Source organism: Amborella trichopoda, chromosome 5 (genome assembly GCF_054954075.1).
Source record: "Amborella trichopoda isolate Santa Cruz 75 chromosome 5, AtrichopodaSantaCruz75HAP2 v2.0, whole genome shotgun sequence".
Classification (NCBI taxonomy): Eukaryota; Viridiplantae; Streptophyta; class Magnoliopsida; order Amborellales; family Amborellaceae; genus Amborella; species Amborella trichopoda.
This window is the reverse complement of record NC_142340.1, coordinates 21,579,767-21,603,128: the sequence shown is the minus strand read 5'-3', so window position 1 is coordinate 21,603,128 and position 23,362 is coordinate 21,579,767. Positions and strand designations below refer to the sequence as shown.

Genomic DNA, 23,362 nt, shown 5'->3' with positions numbered 1-23,362 from the left:
TTTCCTTTGATTTTTTTGTCTTTTCTTTTCTTCTTTTTTTCTGGGAATTGTTTTACTTAATTGCCTTCCTAGAACTTGTACACTGGACCTAAAGAAAGATGAGTTAGGCTCCTGCTGAAAGAGGGGAACTGAAGCCTGCCTTCTCATGGCTATTGTCGTGAGGTTGGCAGGATTAGAACCAAAGAGGTAGAGAAGGTTGAGGAGAGGTTCTTGACGAGGGAAATTGGCTAAAAGAAGATGGGAAGGTAGAGGAAGAAGGAAATCGAGGAGAGAGAAATTGGCTAAAAGCAGATGCGGGTGGTTGATAGTTTTAGGGAGGTTAAGTGAGGCTGTTGGAATTGTGGCTTCCCACACAACGAGAGCTCAACTTTGTTAGGAGGAGAATGGGAGGAAAGTAGGGAACCTAGTACATTGTTTACTTAGCTTTGAGCAACCAAAAAACACATATTGGAGAGATTAGTGGAGAGGGGTTTTGGAAAGACCAGATTCAGAAGGGAGGCGCAAAGGAAATCGACTGTGATTGTCATGACCAGTTCCAGGACGGAGAAAGAGGAAGAGGATTTAATAGGTGGGCATAAGAAGTGTTGAGAAAGAGAATATAGTTAGGGATCAGGAGGGATTTGGGAAGGAGAAGGAGAGGAGGGAAGAGAGTGTTAGGGTTAATGAGGTGGAAGAAATAGGTGAAGGAGAAAGAGAGAGTTTTAGAACAGGGAAGATTTTGAAGGGAGGAGTAGAAAGAGAGGATAGGGTACTTAAGATGGAGGAGGAGAAAGGATTCTTGCCGACTAGATGGATGTGGTGGCTGCCTCGGCTGCACCTTTCTTTGCCAAAGTGTTGGCGGCCTGATTTTTCGTGTTTACAAACAATGCGCTAGACCACTCTGAGCTTCCTGCGCAATCTGGTTGACAGCATGGTATAGACGCCAAGGGCAGCCCATACTAAGGGATCCCCACGCAATAACACTGCTATTGTCTCCCTCCACAGTTATATCCATGGATGGAGGACACAATTCACAACCCTTTGGAATAGCTCTTAACTCTGCAAACTTGATGCCAATGTATTGTGTCTATATCAAGTCATGGACTCTCGCACTCTCACCCCCATTGCTCTCTCTATGAACCAATAGGGGATACCATATCTCTCTACAAACCAGTAAGCGATACCATATCTCCCCATATATATCTAGTCTTTCTCTCTCATCCAACAAGCTCTCTCTCTTGGCCATGAAGCAGCAGATGCATAAGTATGCTCTCTCTTTTTCTCTCCATTATGTACTAGGATCCCTTTCTCTCTTCATATCCCTTTTCAAGTTAGTTCATAGAACTCTCTAGCTAGGGTTTGAAGGCCTCTTTCGTCAAGGTAACGTTCTCCATGAAGTTTTCTGAATTTTCCTCACGAAAAGAGGCAATCTAGGTTGCGCATATGATTTTAAGTTAGCAGAACGTCGTCTTGTAAGTCTTTTGCATTTTCTTTTAGACAAATGGTAATCTAGGGTTTTGAAAGGTGTTTTGTTGATTGGAAAAGCTCCTTGAAAGAATTTCAGGGTTTAATGCTAGTGTAAAGGGAGCGTTCTCATGGTTTCTAAGGGAAATACTCATTTGACATTGAGCGAGATTAGGATGTATTTTAAAATGTTTATCTAGGGTGCAAAAGAAAAAAGTGATATTCCTCAATGTAAGATCCTTCTTTGTATGTTTCAGGCAAAATTCGTTTTTATTAGGAACACAAATATTAAGGGAGACCAATGAATCAAATGATAAATAAGGCATAAAGGCACCATTTGATTTCTTAGCCAAATTACAATTTGGGCCTATTTGAATATTATTGACCAGCAATTTGACATCAAGGGATGTTTGATTTGGACATTTGAATTGATTCCCATCTATAATTAGGCCCTAAATGGATTTTTTTGCAAAACTACTCCAAGTTGTTTTTAAAAAGTTCAATTTGGCTCTCTCTCTCTCTCTCTCTCTCTCTCTCTCTCTCTTTCTACCCCTCTCTCTTTCTCCCCCTCTCTCCCCACCGCGACTAGCACCATCACCATTGCCACGACCACCACTACTGCCACTTCACCACCACCACCACCACCACCACCACCACCACCACCACAGCGGGGGTTTGTAAATGGTTAGAAGATCCCTATGGTTGAGAGCACAATCCATACAATGCATATGTTAGGGATTGAGATTCCTATGTCAGGGATCTCGATCCCTACTCTGTTTGAGGATCTTGATCCCTTATGTTTTGGAATCTCGATCCTGACCTTTTGGGGATATTGCTTCCAACCTTAAAAGAATATATGTAGTCTAGTACTATAGATACTTTTTAAAGTAGGGAATTCTTTTTTTATATCCACAAGCAATGCAACTATATTAGAAGTGTTTGCATTGGTAGCTGGCTATAAATTAAAAAAAAAAAAAAAAATATCAATTTGGTCAGTTCGAAGGGCGGAGGCAAGAGCGTGCGAGAGCTCCACTTTTCTAATCCTGAGAAAGGCTCTTTTGAATATCATCATCTATTTCCCTAGGATTTCTATTAGTGCTCTGTATTTTGGCAGTAGGAGTGACATGGGATGTATTCCTATCAGGTAGAAATAGGAACAATTACTTTAGTCCTAGTTCTCTTGACTTAGAGCAAGTGAAATAGCCACCGATCTGATAAGGGAAGGATAGAGAGGTAGAACCTGCCCCAAACGTAGATGTAGGCATGAAAGAGCACAATATTCGAGATCCCTAATAGTGTGGATTGCAACCCCAAAATTTACCTTTTGAGATTCCTTGAAGATCCCTTTTTTGGAGTGCTAGAGCAAGATTCTGGAGCGGGACGACACCGAGGTTGGGAGATCCTAGCACCTATGGTTCCACCACCCACCACATAACCACCACCATCGCCATCACCACCATTGTCGCTTGTCCGCCAGTGCCACCACTGCCACCATGACTACCATCTCCACGATCACTGTTGAGCCACCGCCTTGCCACCACCTAGCTGCCAAAACCACTACCACTCTACCACAACCACCTATTTGCCACCATCATCAGTACCACATCAGTACCACTGCACCACCACCATGTCTCCACCACCGCCTACTTATCACTGCCAACACCACTGCTTCACTGCTACTACCACCTCAACATCACAACCAACACCGCTATACTTGCTCTGCCACAATCACCGCCACCATCACATTCCCACCACCATTGTTACACTATGCCACTACCATCACACCATCACGACCACAAGCACCATCACAACATGCAATAACAATTCATAATTCATAATTCAAATTGTAACTATCGAACACCCCACAGAGAGCTGACAATTGACTAGATTTCCATTTGTCCAATTACAAATTGAAAATAAAACAACATTTAACAAAATTTTGCAATCAAATGGTCCCTAAAAGATCGAGGCATGGTTCCGAAGCTACTCTTTCTCTCTCTCTCTCTCTCTCTCTCTCTTCTAAGTCCTTCCTTGACTGTACCTTTTTTGGTAAGATATTTAAATAAGACTAGAATTAGTTCATTTGGGTTACTTATTCTGACCTGTTGTAAATGGTGGTCTGGATGTGGTATTTGTGGGCATTTGGTTGAGAACTGTTTCTTCCATATGATCTAAACAGTAGAAATGTATAGGTTGCATCCAGATGCTATCCAAATAGCAAAACCCATTTTCTAGGTGATTTTTTTGGCAAGTGATGTATTTCACAAGAAATCGGTTTCTCTAGACAATGTTTTTCCAGTGATCCAAACATGCTCTAGACTTCTCACACTCTTGGTTGACATGTTTGCATTCCTAGCAAACTTAAAGTTAATGCAAAAAAGGTAGTATCCTATCAAATATCACTTAATAGATGGCTCATGTGGTCCCTTTAGACACATTGACCATTTTTTTACTTGGTGTACCTGCAACATCATTGGGGATGGGCATCGGGACACAAGGTGATTTTCAGTGGGATCTGTTTCATGTTAGTTTTGGGAATGGGGAATTCCACTCAAGCACAAGGTTCATAAGGCTTAGACTATGAGCCTTAATGAGTTGCTTGATCACTGAATAAGTCATCGCGAAAATACCTGTATGAGCTGATTTGATTTGCTTCCATGGGCAGTGATGATTCTTCTTGCATGTTAAGTCTTAGTTTCCTCACAGTTATGCTTGAGAAGTCTTCAAATTTTATTATATACTCTAGAAAGACCGAGATATGAAATCTCAACTTTTCTCTTATTCAAAGTTGGGAAATTCTTTTCTGTATCATTAGTTTGCTCACTGCTCTGAGTTCTATTCATGTGTACTTTGATGATTATGTCTCTATTTTATAGACTATGTTAATAGTCCTTTTTTGTCTTCATTTCTCTTTTATTTGACCTATCTGTCCTATTTCTAGTTTGTAAGGTTAGTTTTGTCATTTCTCTAGTTTTATTAATATAAAAGAGATTTGAGTGGTGCCTGAGACCAATTGGACATTCATGTTACTCTCTCTTTCTCTCTTTCATTGGTTTTCATCCCCCCCCGGCCCCCCCCCCCGAGCAACATGGAATTGGAGCATTGCTCCTTTTCTTCCCTCTCGCTTTTCTTCTCTTGGGGCCATAAAATTAGCCTTGATTTTTCATGGAAGAAAAGGTATGGAAGCAGTTTTCCGAATCACTTTGCTAGATTCCAAGTTTTTAGAATATCAGCATGCATGTATTGGAACTGTGCAAACAACTTTGAATGCAGGAACTATTTTCGTTACCTTTTTCCCAAATTTTAATATCCCAATTAAAGATCCTCATTTAAATTCAGCCTTTAAAGTCCAGTTACAGATCACAGGAACTAAACAGATCGAAACAGCCACTGTAGCTACACTCCATTATGAAATGGTGTAAAGATTACAGAACCATGCTTTTGACATAGTTACCCCTTTACCCCCTGAACAAGAAAATACAACCTTGTTTATCAAAGTTGATAATAATTCCAAACCTGTCTTTCATTATATTCCTAGACAAATCTCTCGAGAAAGGTTGCTTGAATTGATTCCATCTACATGGGTGACAAATTATGAAACTCTTCAAAATCAAAGTCAACCATTGATGCAATCTAATTCCAAGATGGTTAGAATGCCAGATGGAACTGTGTAGATAAATTTTCAGACTCCAAGAGTAACTGAAAACCAGACTAGGGAAATATTTCCTATTCAATTTCAAGGATTGCTTGAAAAAGTCCATGTTGTTGCTTTTGTCTTAAATTTTTCTCTTTTGCTTTTCTTCTCTGCCCTAAAAAAAGGGTTACATTCTGGGGCTGTTCAATCTAAATCGTAGGGTTGTTTCCTGCTTTTTTCTTGTGCCTAGACACCCATGTGGGTCTGCATTTTGTGTGGGGATGTTGTTGTTTGTGTGATTCCTCTTTAAAGATCGAGATCAATAGAGGAAACCATTGTCTTTTTCTGAGGTTGGTGGGAAACTGAGCATGATTCGCTGGAGTTTACTCAAAGCATGGCAATGTGGTGATGTTTAGATTTGGATAATGTGGTGTTGCTCTAGTTTGTTCAAGTGTGACAATGTGACTATGCTTGGATCTCAATGATAACTCTCTCTCTCTCTCTCTCTCTCTCTCTCTCTCTCTCTTTTCTTTTTTATTTTATTTAAAAAAGGTCGCTCCTAGCCTTCCATCGTGCCTAGTGTGAATAAGTATTGGGTTGGCCCTAGTTGGCTCCTTTTATCTTTTATTTCATGCACTCATGGCTAATGAAATTAAGCCTTGGAACATTTACTCTTCCTAAACATGTGGGGATGCAAATTACTATAGTAAAATCAATTGTGTCAAATTATGTGCATGGGCTCAATCTATTGAAGTATCCCTTGGTACTAGGGGGAAATGGAAGTACTTGACTGAGGGCAACCCTAGTGAGTTTGATAGTAGATATGAAGAGTGGATGATAGAATTACGTAATCATGACTTGGTTGTGGAGTATTATGATGTCTCAAATATGAATGTGATGTTTCTAGCCACTGCCAAAGAAATTTGGGAATCTTTGAAGGACACATATTTTTCAGGTAAGAACATTTCTCAGGTGTGTTTAAGAAAATGTTTCTATCGCAACAAGGTAATAAAAACGTGAAAAAATATTATAGTGCTCTAAGCAGAGTTATGCATGAACGGTTGAAGTTGTACCGGGTTATATGTGGTGATGTAGAATTACAGAGGAAGTAGCATGAAGAATTCAGCGTTGCCAAATTTTTATCGGGTCTAAATCTTGAATACTATCCTATTCATAAATCAATTTTGGCAAGCAATGAGCTGCTATCCCTTAATAATCTGTATGCACCATATTTGCTGAAACCTTGTAGGAAAGGTCACGGACCTGCTCCCGAACCTCAATTCTGTGGTTCCAGGTAGGAATCTTGGATGGAATGCGGTTCCCAAACGACGGCTCTCAAGTGTATGACACAGTGCATATGATTTTTTCTCTATTTGGCATTGATTCATATGCAATGATTTAGTTTTGTGGTGCCCAATAGTATTGTGAACCCATGAATCATTCTTGATCCCTTAAAACATACTATTGCGATTCCTTCCCCATGGAATTGCACTTCCCTGTGATAAGGATCCCTCTCCCTTGATATAGGATTGTATGTACGACGATCCCAATCACAAGGAGCTTCAAATAATCCACGGTTCCGTGGATCCGAGCCTGCTCTCGCTTTCGAGAACGCACCCACACCTAACAACTATGGTATGCACATTCAACATGTTAACATAACTGCCTCTCCTATGCCTTCTTCTGATTTGAGTGTTAGTGATGGAGAGGCATTTAGTACATTTTTGGGAATGGGGAGATGTGAAGGAGGCAAAGGTAGGAGATGTGGTCGTGACTCAGGAAGAGGACGTGGTAGAGGTGATGGAGGCAGGGGTCATGGAACTCGAAAGTGTACACATTTTGGGCCTACAAATCGCACAGTTGATGAGTCTTGGGATTAGAGTGGTAAGCCTCCTTGGGTAAATCGGGTTACTTATACGTCAGGGGCGATGATTTTTATCTAAATGGACCTAGTGATCATCAACTACAGTAAAATTCTGCCGGTGACTTTGTTTTGCTTACAAGAGAAGAATATAATAAGATTGATAAAGTGTACGAAAGCCTAGTGCCCATCTTTTCACTTCCATTGCACCCCTGCTAACTCAAGTACTTATGAGCTTCTTGCATCTTAGAAACCTACTTCTTGGGTTATTGACTCAAAAGCTTCTGACCACATTGACTGCTGAGTCCTCTCTTTTTGTATCTCTAGATAAGTGTACTTCTATCTCCTTTGTGACTTTGCCAAATAGATCATTGTCTAGTGTGTCGGGATAGGGTAAAATTATGCATCTTCTTCCATTTTTCCTCTGTATTTTATCTTTCATAGTTTCCTTTCAGTTTGTTGTCTGTAAGCAAATTAACGAAATATCTTCATTGCTATGTAACTTTTGACCTTTCTTGTGTCTTTGATGATCTAAGGACGGGGAGGACAATTGGCCTATACTATTTGGATCATAATTTGATTGTTGCTACTCTTCACTCTACTACTCCCTTCTTATGGCATTGTCAACTGCGCCATCCTTCTCTCAATAATTGAAAGTTATTAGTCCCTTCTTTAGAGTATGTGTTTGCTTTAGAGTGTGAGGTTTTTCAGTTAGAGAAGCATCATAGGATATCATTTCGTCCTAAAATTGATAAACAGAGACTTGTTCTGTTTACAATTGTTCATTTTGATATCTGGGCTCCTGCTAGAGTACAAAGTTTGTTTGGTCAAAGATATTTTGTAACTTTCATGGATGATTATTCATGAATGACATGGTTATATTTAATAAAAGAAAGGTAAGAAATTTTTTTGCATTTTTGTATTGTTTCACAGGAGATCTAAACTCAATTCAATAAGAATGTGGGTATTTTATGTTCTGATAATGGTAAAGAGCATCTTTCGATAGAAATTTCAAAATTATTTTACTCAAAATGGATTTTTATAGTAAACTTCTTTTGTGCATACTGCTCAATAGAATGAGGTTGCTGAAAGCACTTTAAAGAAATGGCTTTAAAGATTGGTATGGCTTTTAACCAGTACTTTAAAGAAATGGCGCTAAAGACTGGTATGGCTTTCAACCAGTACTTTAAAGATGAAATGTGTGTTTTAAAAATGAATGAAGGTTAATATGGTCAAGAGAGAGAAAGAAAGTAGGAAGAAATAGAATAAGGGAAGGGAAGAGGAGAAAAGAGATGATAGAGATGAATAAGAGAGAAGAAATTTGGCCAGGCAGCCAGACTGTCACAAGGGCAAGACTAGTACGATGGCTGATTGTGGTAGCTAGACGGGCACGATGGCTATGACTTGTACGACGGCTAAACTACACGACGTCAAAACCAACACAGGAACTAATTTGGCACCACAGTTAGCTTACGTAGCAGCTAGACGGGCACGGTGACTCAGACCGACGCTGCGGCTAAACTGCTCGACGTCAAGACTAACTTGACAGCACAAGACTTAACCTGTACTCTGGTCAAACGAGAGAAGAAAAGTGAAGAGAGAATAGAAGGAGAATAGAAAAGAGAAGAGAAGAAGAGGAGGAAGAGGAAGAGTTAGAGAAGAGACAGAGAAAGGGGGAGAGGGAAGAGAGAGAAGGAATAAGAGGAGAGATAAGAGAGACAGAAGAGAGATAAGAGAGACAGGACAGAAGAGTGAGAAAAGAATGAGAAAGAAGGGAAGAAGAAAGATAAGAGAGAAAGGACAGAAGAGTGAGAAAAGAATGAGAAGAAAGGAAAGGAGAGGGGTAAGAGAGAGATGAGAGAGATAAGGGAGAGGAAACAGAGAGGGAGGGAGGAAGAGAGAGAAAAGAAAAAGAACGAAGAGAACGGGAAGATGAGAGAAGAGAGAGAAGGAACAGAAGAGAGGGAAGATGAGAGAGAAGAAGAGGAAAGAGAAAGAAGAGAAGAGAGAAGATAAGAGAGAAGAAGAGGAAAGAGAAAGAAGAGAAGAGGAGAAAAATCATGCGTGGCTGTGAGCACTGCCGTGCATGACAGGAAAAAGAGAGATGAGAGGAAGTCATGGACAGCGGTAGGCTTTGTCGTTCATGACATCAAAGGGAGAAAGAGAAAGAACATGGATGGTGATAAGCTCTGCCATACATGAAAGAACAGAGAGAAAGAGAAAGCGTTAGTCGTCGTTGTGCATAACGCTGTTTGAAGGAGCACACGGTGAGCTGGGCCGCGCTCAAGCAGCAGGTCAAGCTCCTGTTTCGGTTCTAGAATTGGCATCACGCACGACGATGTGTGTCGTCGATCGCAGACTATCTTTCTTCCTCTTACGGGTCATAGATGGCGCATAACCCCGTCCGCAGGCTTCTCTTGCGCCCTGTGCCTATCGCAAACGGCGATGCCTGTAGCCGCCCGTGAAGGGTTGCGACAATGACTATCACCGTCCGCAAGTATCTTTTGTGCGCTCTGTGCCTATCGCCGCATGTGAAGGGTCGTGCTGCCTTCTCGCGTTGTCGTGGACCATGGCTAACGCTGTCTGCAGTTCACTACTCGCCCTTTCACCGCAAGCAGCAATGCCCTTCGGATGTGCTTTGTTTAATTATGCTTTAAATATATTTTTCATATTTCAATAGATTTTTTGTTTTTGTTTTTTTAAAGTTTTTTTAACACTTTTTTTACTGCCCCAGACTTGCCCGGTTAGGTCGGTTGAACCGTCCAGTTTACCAATTAGGCTGGTTGAATCACTTTTGACCCCATATTCAGTTAACTACATTAACTTGAAGTAACCTATACTCTACCCGTTGACATGTATGTTCCAAAAGTTTATAGGGGAGATGTCTTGCTACCCCCATGCTATTTAGTTAGTCTTATGCGATCTTCAATTTTGACTAGAAAAAAGTCACACTCTGTTCTCTTCCTTGATCCTCCATCTTTTGTTGTTCTTCCATGATGGTTTGGGTGTGTTTGCTTTGTTCTTTTCTTGGGTACTAGTAATGACCGGTTAGATCCTCGAGGTTTCAAAGTATGTTTTTCTAGGATATTCATACTTTCAAGAAGGTTATCGATGCTATCATCGTGGTTTATGAAGAAATTTATTTGTGTTTATGTTACCTATTTTGAAAATATTCCTTATTTTTCAGAAGAGGATCCTATGATTGATGAATATTTCGTTTATCCTTCTCCTGAAGAACTCTCACAGTCCTCATCTTCTAGAGTTCCTCTTTCTATTCTTCTTGGTACTTTTTCTTCACCTCGATTGCTGGACCAACTAAACCTATTAATCTACTTGTCATAATGTCCCTCAGGAGCATCCCAAAGATTTACACGAAAAGAAAAGTGCATGATGGACAACCTCCATCTACTCAGCCAACCACTCATTCATCATCTTTGTGTACAGATCTAATTCCTACTTCTAACTCACATTCTGTGTCTAGAGATGATAATGTATCTATTGCCATCTGTGAAGATATAAGGTCTTGTACTCAACATCCCGTTGCTCATTTTATTATTTTTACAAACTTATCTGCATCCTATCAATGTTTTGCTTTAGCTCTTTCTTTTATTTCTATTCCAAGTCTTATCAAGATGCACTTTCTCATACTGGGTGGAGGAAAGCAATGTAAGAGGAAATGGATGCACTCAACTTGAATTGTGCTTGGGAGCTCAAGGAGGTTTGGTCATCGGAATCCCATTTTTTGACGACCTCCAAAATTGGAATGAGCTCAAACGGAGACCAAAATGGACGAAATTTATCGCAAAATGATCGTGATAGTATCCACTTCAATTTATGATCAAAATGAAGTCTGTAAACATCATGGATCGTGCCAAATCGGTGGTCAAAAAATCACAAGTATATGGAACTTGGTCGGATTTGGGTTCTTTATTAAAAATCCGTTTCAAGATGATCAAAGGGTATCGAAATGTGCGTAATAGTTCAAGCATCGATTCTACGACGTTTGATCGCTCGAATTACCACCGTAAATGTCCAAAGAAGCTCTTGAGGCCTAGCAATGACAAGAGGCCCCTCATGGAGCGATGGCTTTGTCATTTGTTGAAAAGTGTTGAAGGGTATTTTGGTCATTTGGTCTAAAACGGGATCAATATTTGAATTTATGAAATGTGTATTTTTTGACAATTTTGGTTAGGTTTTAGCAATTCGCCATTGTTTGGGGGTTGTTCTATATAAGGAACTTTAAGTCATTTGTGAGAAGTTTTTACTAGCTGGAAAAAAAACTCTTGGGTGTCACTTGGTTTATGCAGAAAAATATCAGCCTGATGTCATCATCAAGAGATTAGAAGCTAAGTTGGTCGCCAAAGGATACACTCAAACCTTTGGCATTGATTACTTTGAAACTGTTGCCCACGTTGCTAAACCTAATTCAGTTCAAGTTGTTGTATTTGTAGTAACAAACAAGAACTGGCCATTGGGGTAGCTTGATGTGAAGAATGCCTTCTTTCGTGGGGATTTACAAGAGGAGATTTATATGGAGCAACCACTTGGGTTTGTTGTTCAGGGGGAGTAAGATAAGGTATGGTAAATTGAAGAAAGCCATTTATGGTCTGAAGTAGTCCCCATGTGCATGGTTTACAAAATTTACTGAAATTATTGTGGCATATGGATTTTAACACAACCATGCAGTGCATTGAGTGTTTATATGGAAACTGGACTCCAGGATAATCGTCTTTGTTGTATATGTTAACAATATTGTCATTGGAAGAAATGATCAAGAAGGAATCAATCATTTGGAAAGGCACCTAAAACCTATGTTTCGGGAAAGGATTGGGCTAGCTAAGGTATTTCTAGGTATTGAAATAGTCGAATCAAAGCATGGCATTAGCTTGTCTAAAAAAAGTACATAATTGATTAGTTGATAGAGACTAGAACGTTAGGTCCTAAACCAGTTGATACTTCTATGGATTCAAATACAAAATTATTGGCTGATAAGAGGGAGTTGTTTGAGGATCCAGGAAGGTAGGGAAGGCTGGTAGGCATGTTGATTTATTTGACCATCACGAGGCTCCTATTGCTTTGGTAGTAAGCATAGTGAGTCGGTTTACTGGGATGCTGTTCATAGAATTTTGAGGTATCTGAAGGGAGCTCTAGGTATAGGTCTGATTTGCAAGCCAAGCAATCATTTGACTATTGAAGTTACTTAAATTCTAATTGAACAGGTCCTCCATTTGACCGGTGGTCTACGACAGGTTATTTTACATATACTGATGGGAATATATTTACATGGAGAAGTAAGAAACGAAATGTTGTGTCTAGATCTAGAGCAAAGGCTGAATATAGAACAATGATGATGGTACATGTGAATTGATGTGACTGAAGACACTGATGCAGGAATCCAATGTTTTATGAGAAGAGGTAAATATATTGAAGTAGACTGTCACTTTATTCAAGAGGTTATTATTAAGCACGTGTGTGCTCTGTATCTGAATCTAAGGATTAGTTGGCAGAGCCTTTGGCCATAACTTGTTCCAAGTTAGGCATGGGTGGCATTTATGCTCCAGCTTGAGCGAAGTGTTAAAAGTCTTTTTCTATTTTTATTTCTCTTTTATTTAGACCGATATGTCCTATTTCTAGTTTGTATGGGGAGTTTTGACAATTCTCTAATATGATTAATGTAAAAGAGGTTTGAGAGGTGTGTGCGACCAATTGGACTCATGTCATTCTCTCTTCCTCTCTCTCTCTATCTCTCTCTCTCTCTCTTCCTTCTAAGGATTTGTCATTTAGGTAACATCATAGTGTTTAGATGGTCCAATTTGTCATAATCTGTAGGTTCTGATTAATTATGATGCATTGATACTTCAAATGGGCCCTTTTTATGTGTCCAAGGCTTTAATTACATATGCATATAATGTGACTGATGTTGTTGCGGTGTGCTCTGCCATATCAGTGCATCATAGCTAGTGAATGCTTATGAAGTTGTTTTTGATAAATCATTACCTGGAGATCAAGGTTGATAGCCACTTATCTAATTACTTTATAGCATTTTTGCTATGTGTAATTACTTTATGGCCATTTTTGCTATGAAGGTAATTTTGTTTTGTGAATGAGTATGTTAATACTTGTAACTGGAGCCAGAATGTCTGGTGCATATGTTATTGGAATAAAACTCATGCTTCGAAGTTTTACGTGACTATATATTTGAATGAACTGAAGTCTTGTTGCTTGTGTTCATTTATTTTTGTTTTTATCAAGTAGGATCGACTATGCCATGATCATCAGTTATAAAGAAATGTTTTCTTGGAATTATTCTTAGTTTCTTATTAATTCCTTCATAACAGCAAACAGAACTTCTCAATCGAGTGTTATTAATTTTTCACCGCAGTTCACTTGTTTCCTTTCTGTAATTTGAAACTGTTACCACTCCTTTTTCTTTTTTTTGAGGAAAAATATGTTACCTCTCTAATTATGACATAAATTCAATGTCAGCTACATAGTGATTGCTTCTGGTTTTCTGCTTAAGTATTTTAGTTGAGCTGTACCTTTTAAAGTTTAGCTTACGTTCTATTTTCTATGGCAAAATGCGCCGTGTCACTCATTTTGTATACTTACATCTATTTCACTATTCTGCTATTGTTCATTCAGATTCAATTTGCTGCATGAAGAGTACATTGAATTCAATAAGCTTTCCCTTCGAGACAATGTTGCTCAGATTTGTGTCTTGGAGGTACTTTGTGATTTCTTGTGTATCAGTTGCAACAATTTGATAACTGTTTTCTCACTGCTAAATCATTTCTTAAGTTTGTCTGATATGGTTGCCATATTTCTGTTGCCTAGTCAAGAAGCAGAGATTGTGTTGAGGGGGGAAATAGAGCTCCATCTACCAGGTGCCTTTTGATTTCTGTAACCCATTTCATGGCATCTTCTGAATGGTTTTTCTTTTGATGTTAATCTGATGTAACTTTTAAATTCATCGCTTCCATGATCTACTCTTTGAAATTTCAGAAATTGCATGTTCTTAGAAATTTCTTGGTTGTGAATCTGAAAATTGCTTTTGAGTGGTTACTTGCTGATTGTTATTAAGTATTGGAAGGTTTTGTTTATGCATATTCTTGAATCTAGGAATATATATTTATACAAGGGCATTTTCGTAAAGTTATTGCCTAAATGTAACACCAAATATCTGAATTTATTCTTTGTTGTCCTGGGTGTGCCTCTATTGCCCAGTTCTTTTCACACCAAAAGTCTAGCGTGCCTCTGTCGTCGTCTTCCCTCAGCGTAAGAAAAATTAAAATGGTATCAGAGCAGGTTTGCATACCCCCTTAAGGGTGATCAACTCTAATCAAGTTAACTGATACTTCCTTCTTCTTCACTATCCATAATCTCTTCCTCCTCTAAACCTTAATCTTTCTTTCCTCAATCTTTAGCCTCTTTCATCATTCTCATTCTTCTTTCCTAAACCCTTATCTCTTTCTCATATGTCTTCCATATTAAGGGCACCGACTGTTCATTCTACTGTTCATGGTACACTGTTCACAAACCTTTTCATTGTACTGTTCGCATCACTGTTCATGCTACAGTTCTTACTTTATTTCTTGCTCTCCATGCCAACCCATTTTTATACTCTCTTTTAGTTTATCTCTAGTCTTTCATCCTCTATAGACCTATTATTCTCCTTTTTCCATATCTGGTGCGTTTACAATTCGTGCCCATTTTTCCTTACCATGGCACAATCATCAAGTTCTAGTTCTTCTCATTCCCTTTCCCAAATCCTTAATATATTTCTGTCAAACTCAATCTGATATAATGTTATTGTCTGGAAAGGGGCTGTTTTTCCCTTCATCTGAGGCCAACGTCTCTATAGCCATTTGAATGGATCCACTAGGCCACCACTAGAATATGTTGTTCAAGAAAGCAGAAATTCAGATGAAAAGAAAGAGATCACTGCAGTGGTCAATCCAACTTAAGAAGAATGGCTTGCTAAATATCAAAATCTTGTTGGCTGGATTAATTCAACCTTGGTTGAAGAAATGTTGCCTTAAGTGGTGAATCTCCCTGGAGGATATAATATTTAGGTAGCCCTCAATGAGTCCTACTCTCAGGAGTCGGAGGCTCATGTTTTGCAATTAAAATTTGAACTTCAAGATTGTATGAAGGGAAAGATGTCAGTTTCTGAATTTTATAACAATCTAAAAGGGAATATGCGATCAACTCGCAATTATTCAACAACCAGTTGAAGATAAAGACAAGGTGCAATATGTACTACAACTTCTGGGTAAAGACTATAGAACTTCCGTCGCTTCTTTGATGACAAGGGATTATACCTTCCTCTGCCAACTTTCGACCCATGTTGCTACAACATCAGGCATTGTTGTTTCAAAAAGAGGCACATAACTTGTCTCCCAGAAATGAGGACCACCATCTTCTTCTTACTAACAAGAGAAATACTGCACAACCAGTTGAAGATAAAGACAAGGTGCAATATGTACTACAACTTCTGGGTAAAGACTATAGAACTTCCGTCGCTTCTTTGATGACAAGGGATTATACCTTCCTCTGCCAACTTTCGACCCATGATGCTACAACATCAGGCATTCTTGTTTCGAAAAGAGGCACTTAACTTGTCTCCCAGAAATGAGGACCACCATCTTCTTCTTACTAACAAGAGAAATACTGCACAAAATTCCAATAATTTTGGGGAAATAACAGAGGTCGTGGGTGTCAAGGTGATAGAAATATTCATGGTGGCAGAAGCTTCTATGATACTGGTCGAGGTCTCTTGCCTACTCCTAATGGAAATGGGAATAGAGTCATCTGTCAAATATGTGGAAGAGGACATCAACCCGTAAAATTGTTTTGATCGATACAAGAATGACAATGAAAGTAATCAAGGAGGAAATCAAATTACTACCTTGGCCAACACTAAGAGTTCAACTGCAGCATTAAATAATTCTATGGAATGTCTTGCATTACTCCTACTGATGGAGCACTGATTGTGGATAGTGTGGCTGCCAACCATGTGTATGGAAATTGTGGTGAGTTTTCTTCCTTTGTTCCTTTTACTGGTAGTGGTTCTATTATAATTAGTGATGGATCCTCCCTCGACATCACACATGTAGGTCATGTCACAGTTGAGTCTTCTTTTGATCCTATTTACTTTTTCTTGTTCCAAATCTTGAACATAATTTGATTTTGGTTTCCCATCTAGCATGTGATAATGGGATTTACTGTTTATTTACGCAATAAATTTGTTTTTCAAGAAACAATCTGGAATCATGTTCGTTAGGGGAACTCATCGGCAAAGAAGCATCTGATGCTGGTCTTGAGTCTAAATGTTAATACAGATGCCAATTTATGGCATCATCGGCCAGGTCATTGTAATAAGGAGTAACTCAATAAACTTTGTAATGATTGTGTTGTACCGTCAGTGTTAAAGATCTTAGTCGGTTTATTTATTATGCATGTTAGTTGGCCAAAAGTTCTGAACTTACCTTATCTTTAAGTAATAAAAGGACTTCACCGTTTGAGTTAATTCATTCTGATGCATGGATTCCTGCACCTGTTTGTTGTTCTTCTTCTTCTTATTATTATTTACATTTATGAGGGTTTTTTCTCAAACACACATGGGTGTTATACCTAGGTGTTTTTTCTCAAAGACAAATATGATGCATTCGGGGTGTTCATGAGGTTTAACTCATTTATCAAAAAACATTACGATAAACCAATTTTATTTTTTCATATTGATGGAGGGGGAGAGTATTCGTCTCAGGCTTTCAAAAGCTACTTAAAGTAACATGGGATAGAACAACAGGGTCTTGTTCCATATTCCAGCCCAAAACGGAGTTGCTGAGAGAAAGAATCAGCATATTAATGAGGTAGTGTTCTCTTATTTTTTCTAGTGTTGTGCCCAAGTACTTGTAGACTGAGGCATTCCATACTGCTGTAGACCTTAATAATTGGCTGCCATCAAGTGCTCTTAATGGGATCAGGCCCTATCGAGTATTTTTGAAACATCCAGATTATTCTTTGTTGAAGTCCTTTTGATGCTATGCATATGTGCATATAGATAGCAGCTAAAGAAATAAGCTCTCCCCAAAGGTTGAAGTGTACATATTTGTTGGCTATGCTGATGAGTATAAAAGGTATAGATGTTACAATCCTAGATTGAAAAGGATGTTAATTTCTAGGCATGTTCTGTTTGATGAATTGATGAAAGGCGCTTATAGTGTGCTCCAGAGCAAATGTTTGCATGTGATGCAGGTTAGGAAATAAAATTCTAGATGACTGAGTCCATCACCAGCTTATGATAGTCGGAAAATTCAAAAACTCTGCAGAAAAATAGCAAAGAAGAGAAATGATTCTGATTATATTGGAGATGGCGTTGAAATAAAAGGGGCAGATGGAGACGTGACTGAAACAAACTAGAAGGTGATAGCCAGATTGACGAAAGTATCCATGAAGAGGCTCTGTGTGATACAAGAGAAGATTTTTAGCATGTCTTTGATACCAATGAAGAAGTGCAAAATAAACAAGTCTGCAAATATATAATTGTATATCAAAAAGGTCAAAGATTGGACAACAACCTCATAACTTACAGCAAAGTTTACTAAATTTCCAACAACCTTAAGATAGAGGACTGCACAAGAATGAGCAGCAAAATAAAGTTAGTTTGATAAGATCAAGAGTGAAACGGCCTATTGAAAGATGACTCAGCTGCTCTGCTAAGGATGTTTCACACATAATTTTCAGGTGTTTATCTGTGAAATCATCATCATCATCATTATAGCCTTTTCCCAATTAATTGGGGTTGGCTACACAAATCCTGGTCCGCCATTCTGCTCTATTAAAGGCCATAGCCTCACTGAGGCCATAAGTCCCCATGTCTTTTTAGGCTACTTTCAACCACGTCCTTTTGGGCCTATCTTTTGTCCTTTTCAGTCCTTTCAGTTGAACTAATTCGCACCTCCTAGCAGGTGCTGTACTTGGTCGGTGCCACACATGGCCAGCCACCTAAGTCTACTCTCTCTCATTTTGTCGCCTATTGGTGCCACACCTACATTCTCCCGAATGGATTCATTTCAAATTCTATCTCTTCTTGTACTGCCACTCATCCATCTCAACATCCTCATCTTTGCTACACTCATTTTATGGGTATATTGTTTTTTGTCTGCCCAACATTCCGCCCCATGGAGCAAAGCTGGTATCACAGTTGTCCTATATAACTTGCCCTTCAGCTTCATTGGTATGCGATGATCACATAAAATTTTGGTTGCACATCTCTACTTCGCCCACCCAACTTTAATTCTTTTTGCGACATCTTCCTCAATCTCTCCATTTTCCTGTTTTATCGATCCAAGATATCGCAAGTGCGGTTTTTTTTGTACTTTTTGGCTGTCAATCTTAACTACTTCCTCATCTCTACTCCTATTATTACTAAACTTGCATTCTATATACTCTGTCTTAGTCCGGCTAATTTTAAAACCTTTGGATTCCAAGGCATCTCTCCAAAGTTTTAACTTTGTATTGATGTCTCCTTTGTTATGTGTGAAATGACAAAGATAAAAAAACCTAGAAATTTCTTTGAAGTTAGAAGCAATGAGAGGTGGATTAGAGCCCTGGCTGAAGAAATACAAGCCATGCATGTTAACCATACTTGGTGCATTGTATGAAGGCCAAGAGACAAGAATGTTGTGAGTTGTAAATTGGTATACAAAGTGAAATATAAACCTGATGGGAGCGTGGAAAGGTTTAAGCAAGACTTGTAGCAATAGGATTTAACCAACAACATGGCTTGGATTATGATGAACGTTTTAGTCTAGTTGTTAAAATTGTTGCCGTAAGATTTGTTATATCTCTTGCCCTCATGCATGATTGGCCACTTTATGTATTGGATGTTAACTATGATTTCTTATACGGAGGATTAAGGAAGAAGTATATATGGAACAACGACCTTGGTTCAATGAAGCAAACCCATTTGAATATGTTTGTAAATTAAATAGATCCCTATATGACTTGAAGCAGTCACCCTGAACCTGGTTCCACAGTTTTTATGATGCAGTAAAAGGGAGAGCTTTTATTCGATCAACCAATGATAATTCTCTATTCTTTTTGAAAGGTGAGAAGCATTGCTGTTATTTTGTTATATGTGGATGACATTATTGTTTCATGAAGCAATATGAGGATAATAAATGAAGTAAAGGAGTTCCTTAATGAAAGGTTTCAAATGAAGGACCTAAGGGAATTGAGGTATTTCCTAGAAATTGAAGTGGTTCTTGTAGTGAGATTCGCCTTTGATAGCACAAATATGAATATGCTTTAGATATTCTAGAAAAGCCCAATATGTTGAGGTGTAAACCTTGTCGTACTCCAGTAGCATTAAAATTGAAGTGGATTGTTCTTATAGTGAAATTCGTTTTTCATAACATAAATGTGCTTTAGATATGCTAGAAAAGCCCAATATGTGGAGTTGTAAACCTTGTCATAGTCCAATAGCGTTAAATAGAGGATTATGTGCTTACCCATTGTTAGATCCAGAAAAATACAGAAGTATGGCAAGGGCGTTACAGTATTAATCAGGTATGTCAATACATGCATGCACCAACTACCATACACATGGAGGCATTGAAAAAGATTATGGGTATGTAAAAGGTTCCATCAGCAGGGGTTGTATAAGAAAAATAAACAAGTGAGTTTGGATTTGGGGTCTGTAAATGGATATTTAGATGCATATTGGACAGGAAATCTTCTAGAAAATCAGTTTCGGGTTATTGTGTTTTTTGGTACATACTTTAATATCTTGAAGGAGTAGAAAATAGAAAATGGTTGCAAGATCAAGCACTAAAGAAAAATACAAGGCTCTTGCTAGAACAGTGGTAGAGATACATGGTTCGTAGTCTCATATCTTGGTTGGGTTATAAGTTTGGTAGGTCTTCTATCTACTACGACAATAAAAGTGCTTTAGCGATTGCTGCAAACCAAATGTTTCAAGATACGACAAAACGCATTGAGATTGAATAGCATTTATCCGAGAAAAGATAACTGTTGAAGAGGTTGAAGCAAATTCATTAGTATAGAAAATCAAATTGCGGATATATTCACAAAAGGTTTATCAAGGGAGAGGCTTGATTAACTAAGAAGCAAGTTGTACTTGTTTAAACAACTGGAGGGGGAGTGTTAGAAGTATTGACTGGTTTGTTTTAAGTTAGAAGGTTTGCTTTATGTATATTCTTCTTGTTTTATGTAATATTTGGGAATATGTATTTGTACAGGGGCAGTTTTTTAAAGTCGTGGCCCCAATGTAACACGAGTTGTTTGAATATATTCTTTGTTGTCCAGTTCTTTTCACACCAAAAGTCTAGTGTGCCTCCCTCCTTGTCTTCTCCCAGCATAAGAAAAATTACCACTGATATCTTACTAACGCGATTTGGCCAAAGGATTATGACTCCAATTTGAAGCCTATCCTTAGAAAAAGCAAAGCATACTTCAATTCACTTGGTATTTTATTAATTTTCCCATCCACTCTTCTAATTTGTTGATACTCTAACGGGGTTAAGTTTCACAAGGTTTAGAGATTTTGGAGAACTACTGGGGTTATGTTAATCTTTTTACCAAAGTAATTTATGTTAATCTTAACAAAACTGATCTTTTTTCGACAAAAGCATATGTGTTGATTTAGTATATTCTTGAATATGGGAATATGTTAATCTTCCTCTTGGATAAGATGTTAATCTCTACAGTAACTAACATATTTCGTGCCACACATCTTATGCTAAATTTATTTACTAGTTTCTCTCCAATAATACACCTAAACACTAAAGCCAAAAAAGTGAGAAAAAAAGGAAAAGAGAAAATAAATGTAATGTTATTTTGAAAATATTCCATATTTTTATATTTTTATATTTTTATATTTTTATATTTTTATATTTTTATATTTTTATATTTTTATATTTTTATATTTTTATATTTTTATATTTTTATATTTTTATATTTTTAAGATTTATATTTTTTTATTTTCTATTGTGTTTATTTTAATATTTTTGAGATATCTTTTAATAAGACGATCAAAATCTAAATATGAAAAGCACTTCTCTTCTCCAGCCAAACTGAAGCAGATCTTGAAGTTAATGTAACAAAGTTAACAGAATTGAGTGTGATATTTCTCTCATTTTTACCTTTGGGAATATAAAATGGGATCAATTCTTAAAATGTCTATGAATATATGCATGCAAGGATACTATACCCATAGGTAGACCTATGATATATGATTCATATGATATATGATTCATCTGATGACCTCTATCTTTCACGTGAAGAAATTATGCTTATACGATAAGTAGAAGTGAGTTGCAAGTTCCTGCTGCCGACCTTTGATGTAATAACGTACATATCCTTGGTTCCTCTTAAAATCAATTTTGTATTCTTGATTAGTTATCCTCCTTCCAAGAAACATTCTTGATTTCTTATCTATTTTCTTTTCTTAAATTGTTTTACACTTGGTAGGTTTTGTCCTGTTTTACTGCTGGGCTACATATCTGGCACTAATATCTTTGAAATAGAGGAGCATTAAAATGCATCATCCTTAGCTCCCCATGAACTGAGATTGATTTTTAGAAGTTATCATAGTTATAGTTTGTCTATTTATATGTTTTTCAAACTTGTGAATGAATCGTTTTTTACATTTGTTCAAATTTCATAGAGATTACTGGTTGCTGCAATAATTTCTGTTAAATATGAGGACAACAGAGTTTCTGTCTTTTAAGTTTCTCTATGGACATTATGTTATGCATGGTTTATAATCTCAAAAATGTGTTTCATGCAGTTTATCAAAACCAAAAGGAGCAAACAAAGTTGTGGTTTGTAACATTCATGTGCTTTACAATCCAAATAGAGGAGATATCAAACTTGGACAGGTTATTCTCCAAGTAGTAGACGAACAATGTAGGCGTTTCCTTGAGTAATCTTTTACATATCTAGTTTAGTTTAACTTTTGATTTGAATAAGCATAGTGCATCCAGTTTAACTTTTGATTTGAATAAGCATAGTGCACCCATATTTCGTGCTGCCCCTCATTGGAATGCAACCCAGAAATTATTTTCATGAAGTTATACTAGTCTTCAGGTGTGCATTGTGACTTGTTTCTTATTGGATCTTGATGATGAAAAATACCGTTTTAATGGCAACTCTCTAATGCAGTTATACATCAAATATTTGTGTCGTTCGTTGGCAATCCTTCTTGTAGTATCTTGTCTTGCAGTGTGTAAAAGCTTTAAACATATTCAAGTTGCGTTGCTATATGACTTTTTCCTTGTATTTGAAGGATTAAAAATTCTTTGCCATCCAAACATGATGAAAGTAAATTTTGGAGGCAAAATTTGGCAGCTAGAATTCTGACAGATATGATAAATGAACATTCACATCATGAAGCTCTCTATACCATTGATTTGTATTATTCTGAATGCTTGCTTTCTTGCCCTTCTCCAACTCCCACATGCTTTTGTACGCTTCATTAATTTACACCTTGTATCTTGTTCTTGTTTCTAGCAGGATGGTTTCAGTTTATTTTTCAAGGTAAGAACAATATTGTGTCGGTTTCGGAGCAATGAATATTTGGATGTCTACCAACGGAAAGAAATTAGTGCTTAGAATGTTTAGTTCATGATCTTGCTTTTGTTAATATGACCCTAATGCAACTGTGTATAGGCTTGGGGATATTGCTAGTTTACTAAGTGAATATTACTTCTGTATTGAAACTCTGATTTCACCATCTATGTGTATCCGTTATAAGTGTTTCTTTTTCTGTGGGAGTTGACGGATATGCTTTGAAAGGTGGTAATATTCTGTAACCCAACCTGTGGCAGTATTTTCGAGATATTGAGAGCTTGAACTGTTTCCCTTCTTTGTCCGCCACCCCAAAAAAAAAAACAAAAAAAAAAAAAAAGAGAAAAAGAAAACTGTTTCCCTTCTTCTCCACCCCACATAGTAGATTAAAACCATGCTCGCAGCTTGAATTACCGCATGCAAATTCCTTTAACAAAATCATTCTACACATGTGATGAATTCACTTTCATCTTTACCCATCCTATTTGGGGGCTTCTAAACAATTTAGGCCTCTCACCTTCCAATTCTTGGTGCAAATTTATGCAAAGAAACATTTTTATGTTATTTTCAGACTGAAGGCCATTGTAAGGGAAATTCTGCTCTTTAAGAATAGGCCTTTTTTTATTGATTGTTGTAGAAAACAAATAGTTTACTTAGTCAATTGTGTTACTGGTGACTACCAAACTCATATAGTTGGAGTCATTCTTATTTTATCCTCATACTGGATTGAATCATCACAAATCAAATCAAAGTCATGGTGCTAGGATTATGAATAGGGGCTAGTCGCCCTTTCAAGTTTCTTAGACCCTAGGTAGTTGGAGCCGCCATTG

General features: G+C 37.8%; 1 protein-coding gene across 2 annotated transcripts in view; it reads left to right on the top strand.

The window, feature by feature from the left end:
• Positions 1-23,362, top strand: part of LOC18444703 (DNAse I-like superfamily protein) — an 81,112-nt gene that overhangs the window by 22,199 nt on the left and 35,551 nt on the right. The window contains exons 6-8 of one of the 2 annotated variants that reach the window (XM_006854867.4): positions 13,581-13,662; positions 13,773-13,822; positions 21,754-21,844. In XM_006854867.4, the coding sequence (XP_006854929.3) occupies positions 13,581-13,662; positions 13,773-13,822; positions 21,754-21,844 (223 nt within the window). Of the gene's footprint in view, positions 1-13,580; positions 13,663-13,772; positions 13,823-21,753; positions 21,873-23,362 lie in introns of both variants that reach the window. The other variant, XM_088866358.1, reaches the window with a different exon arrangement.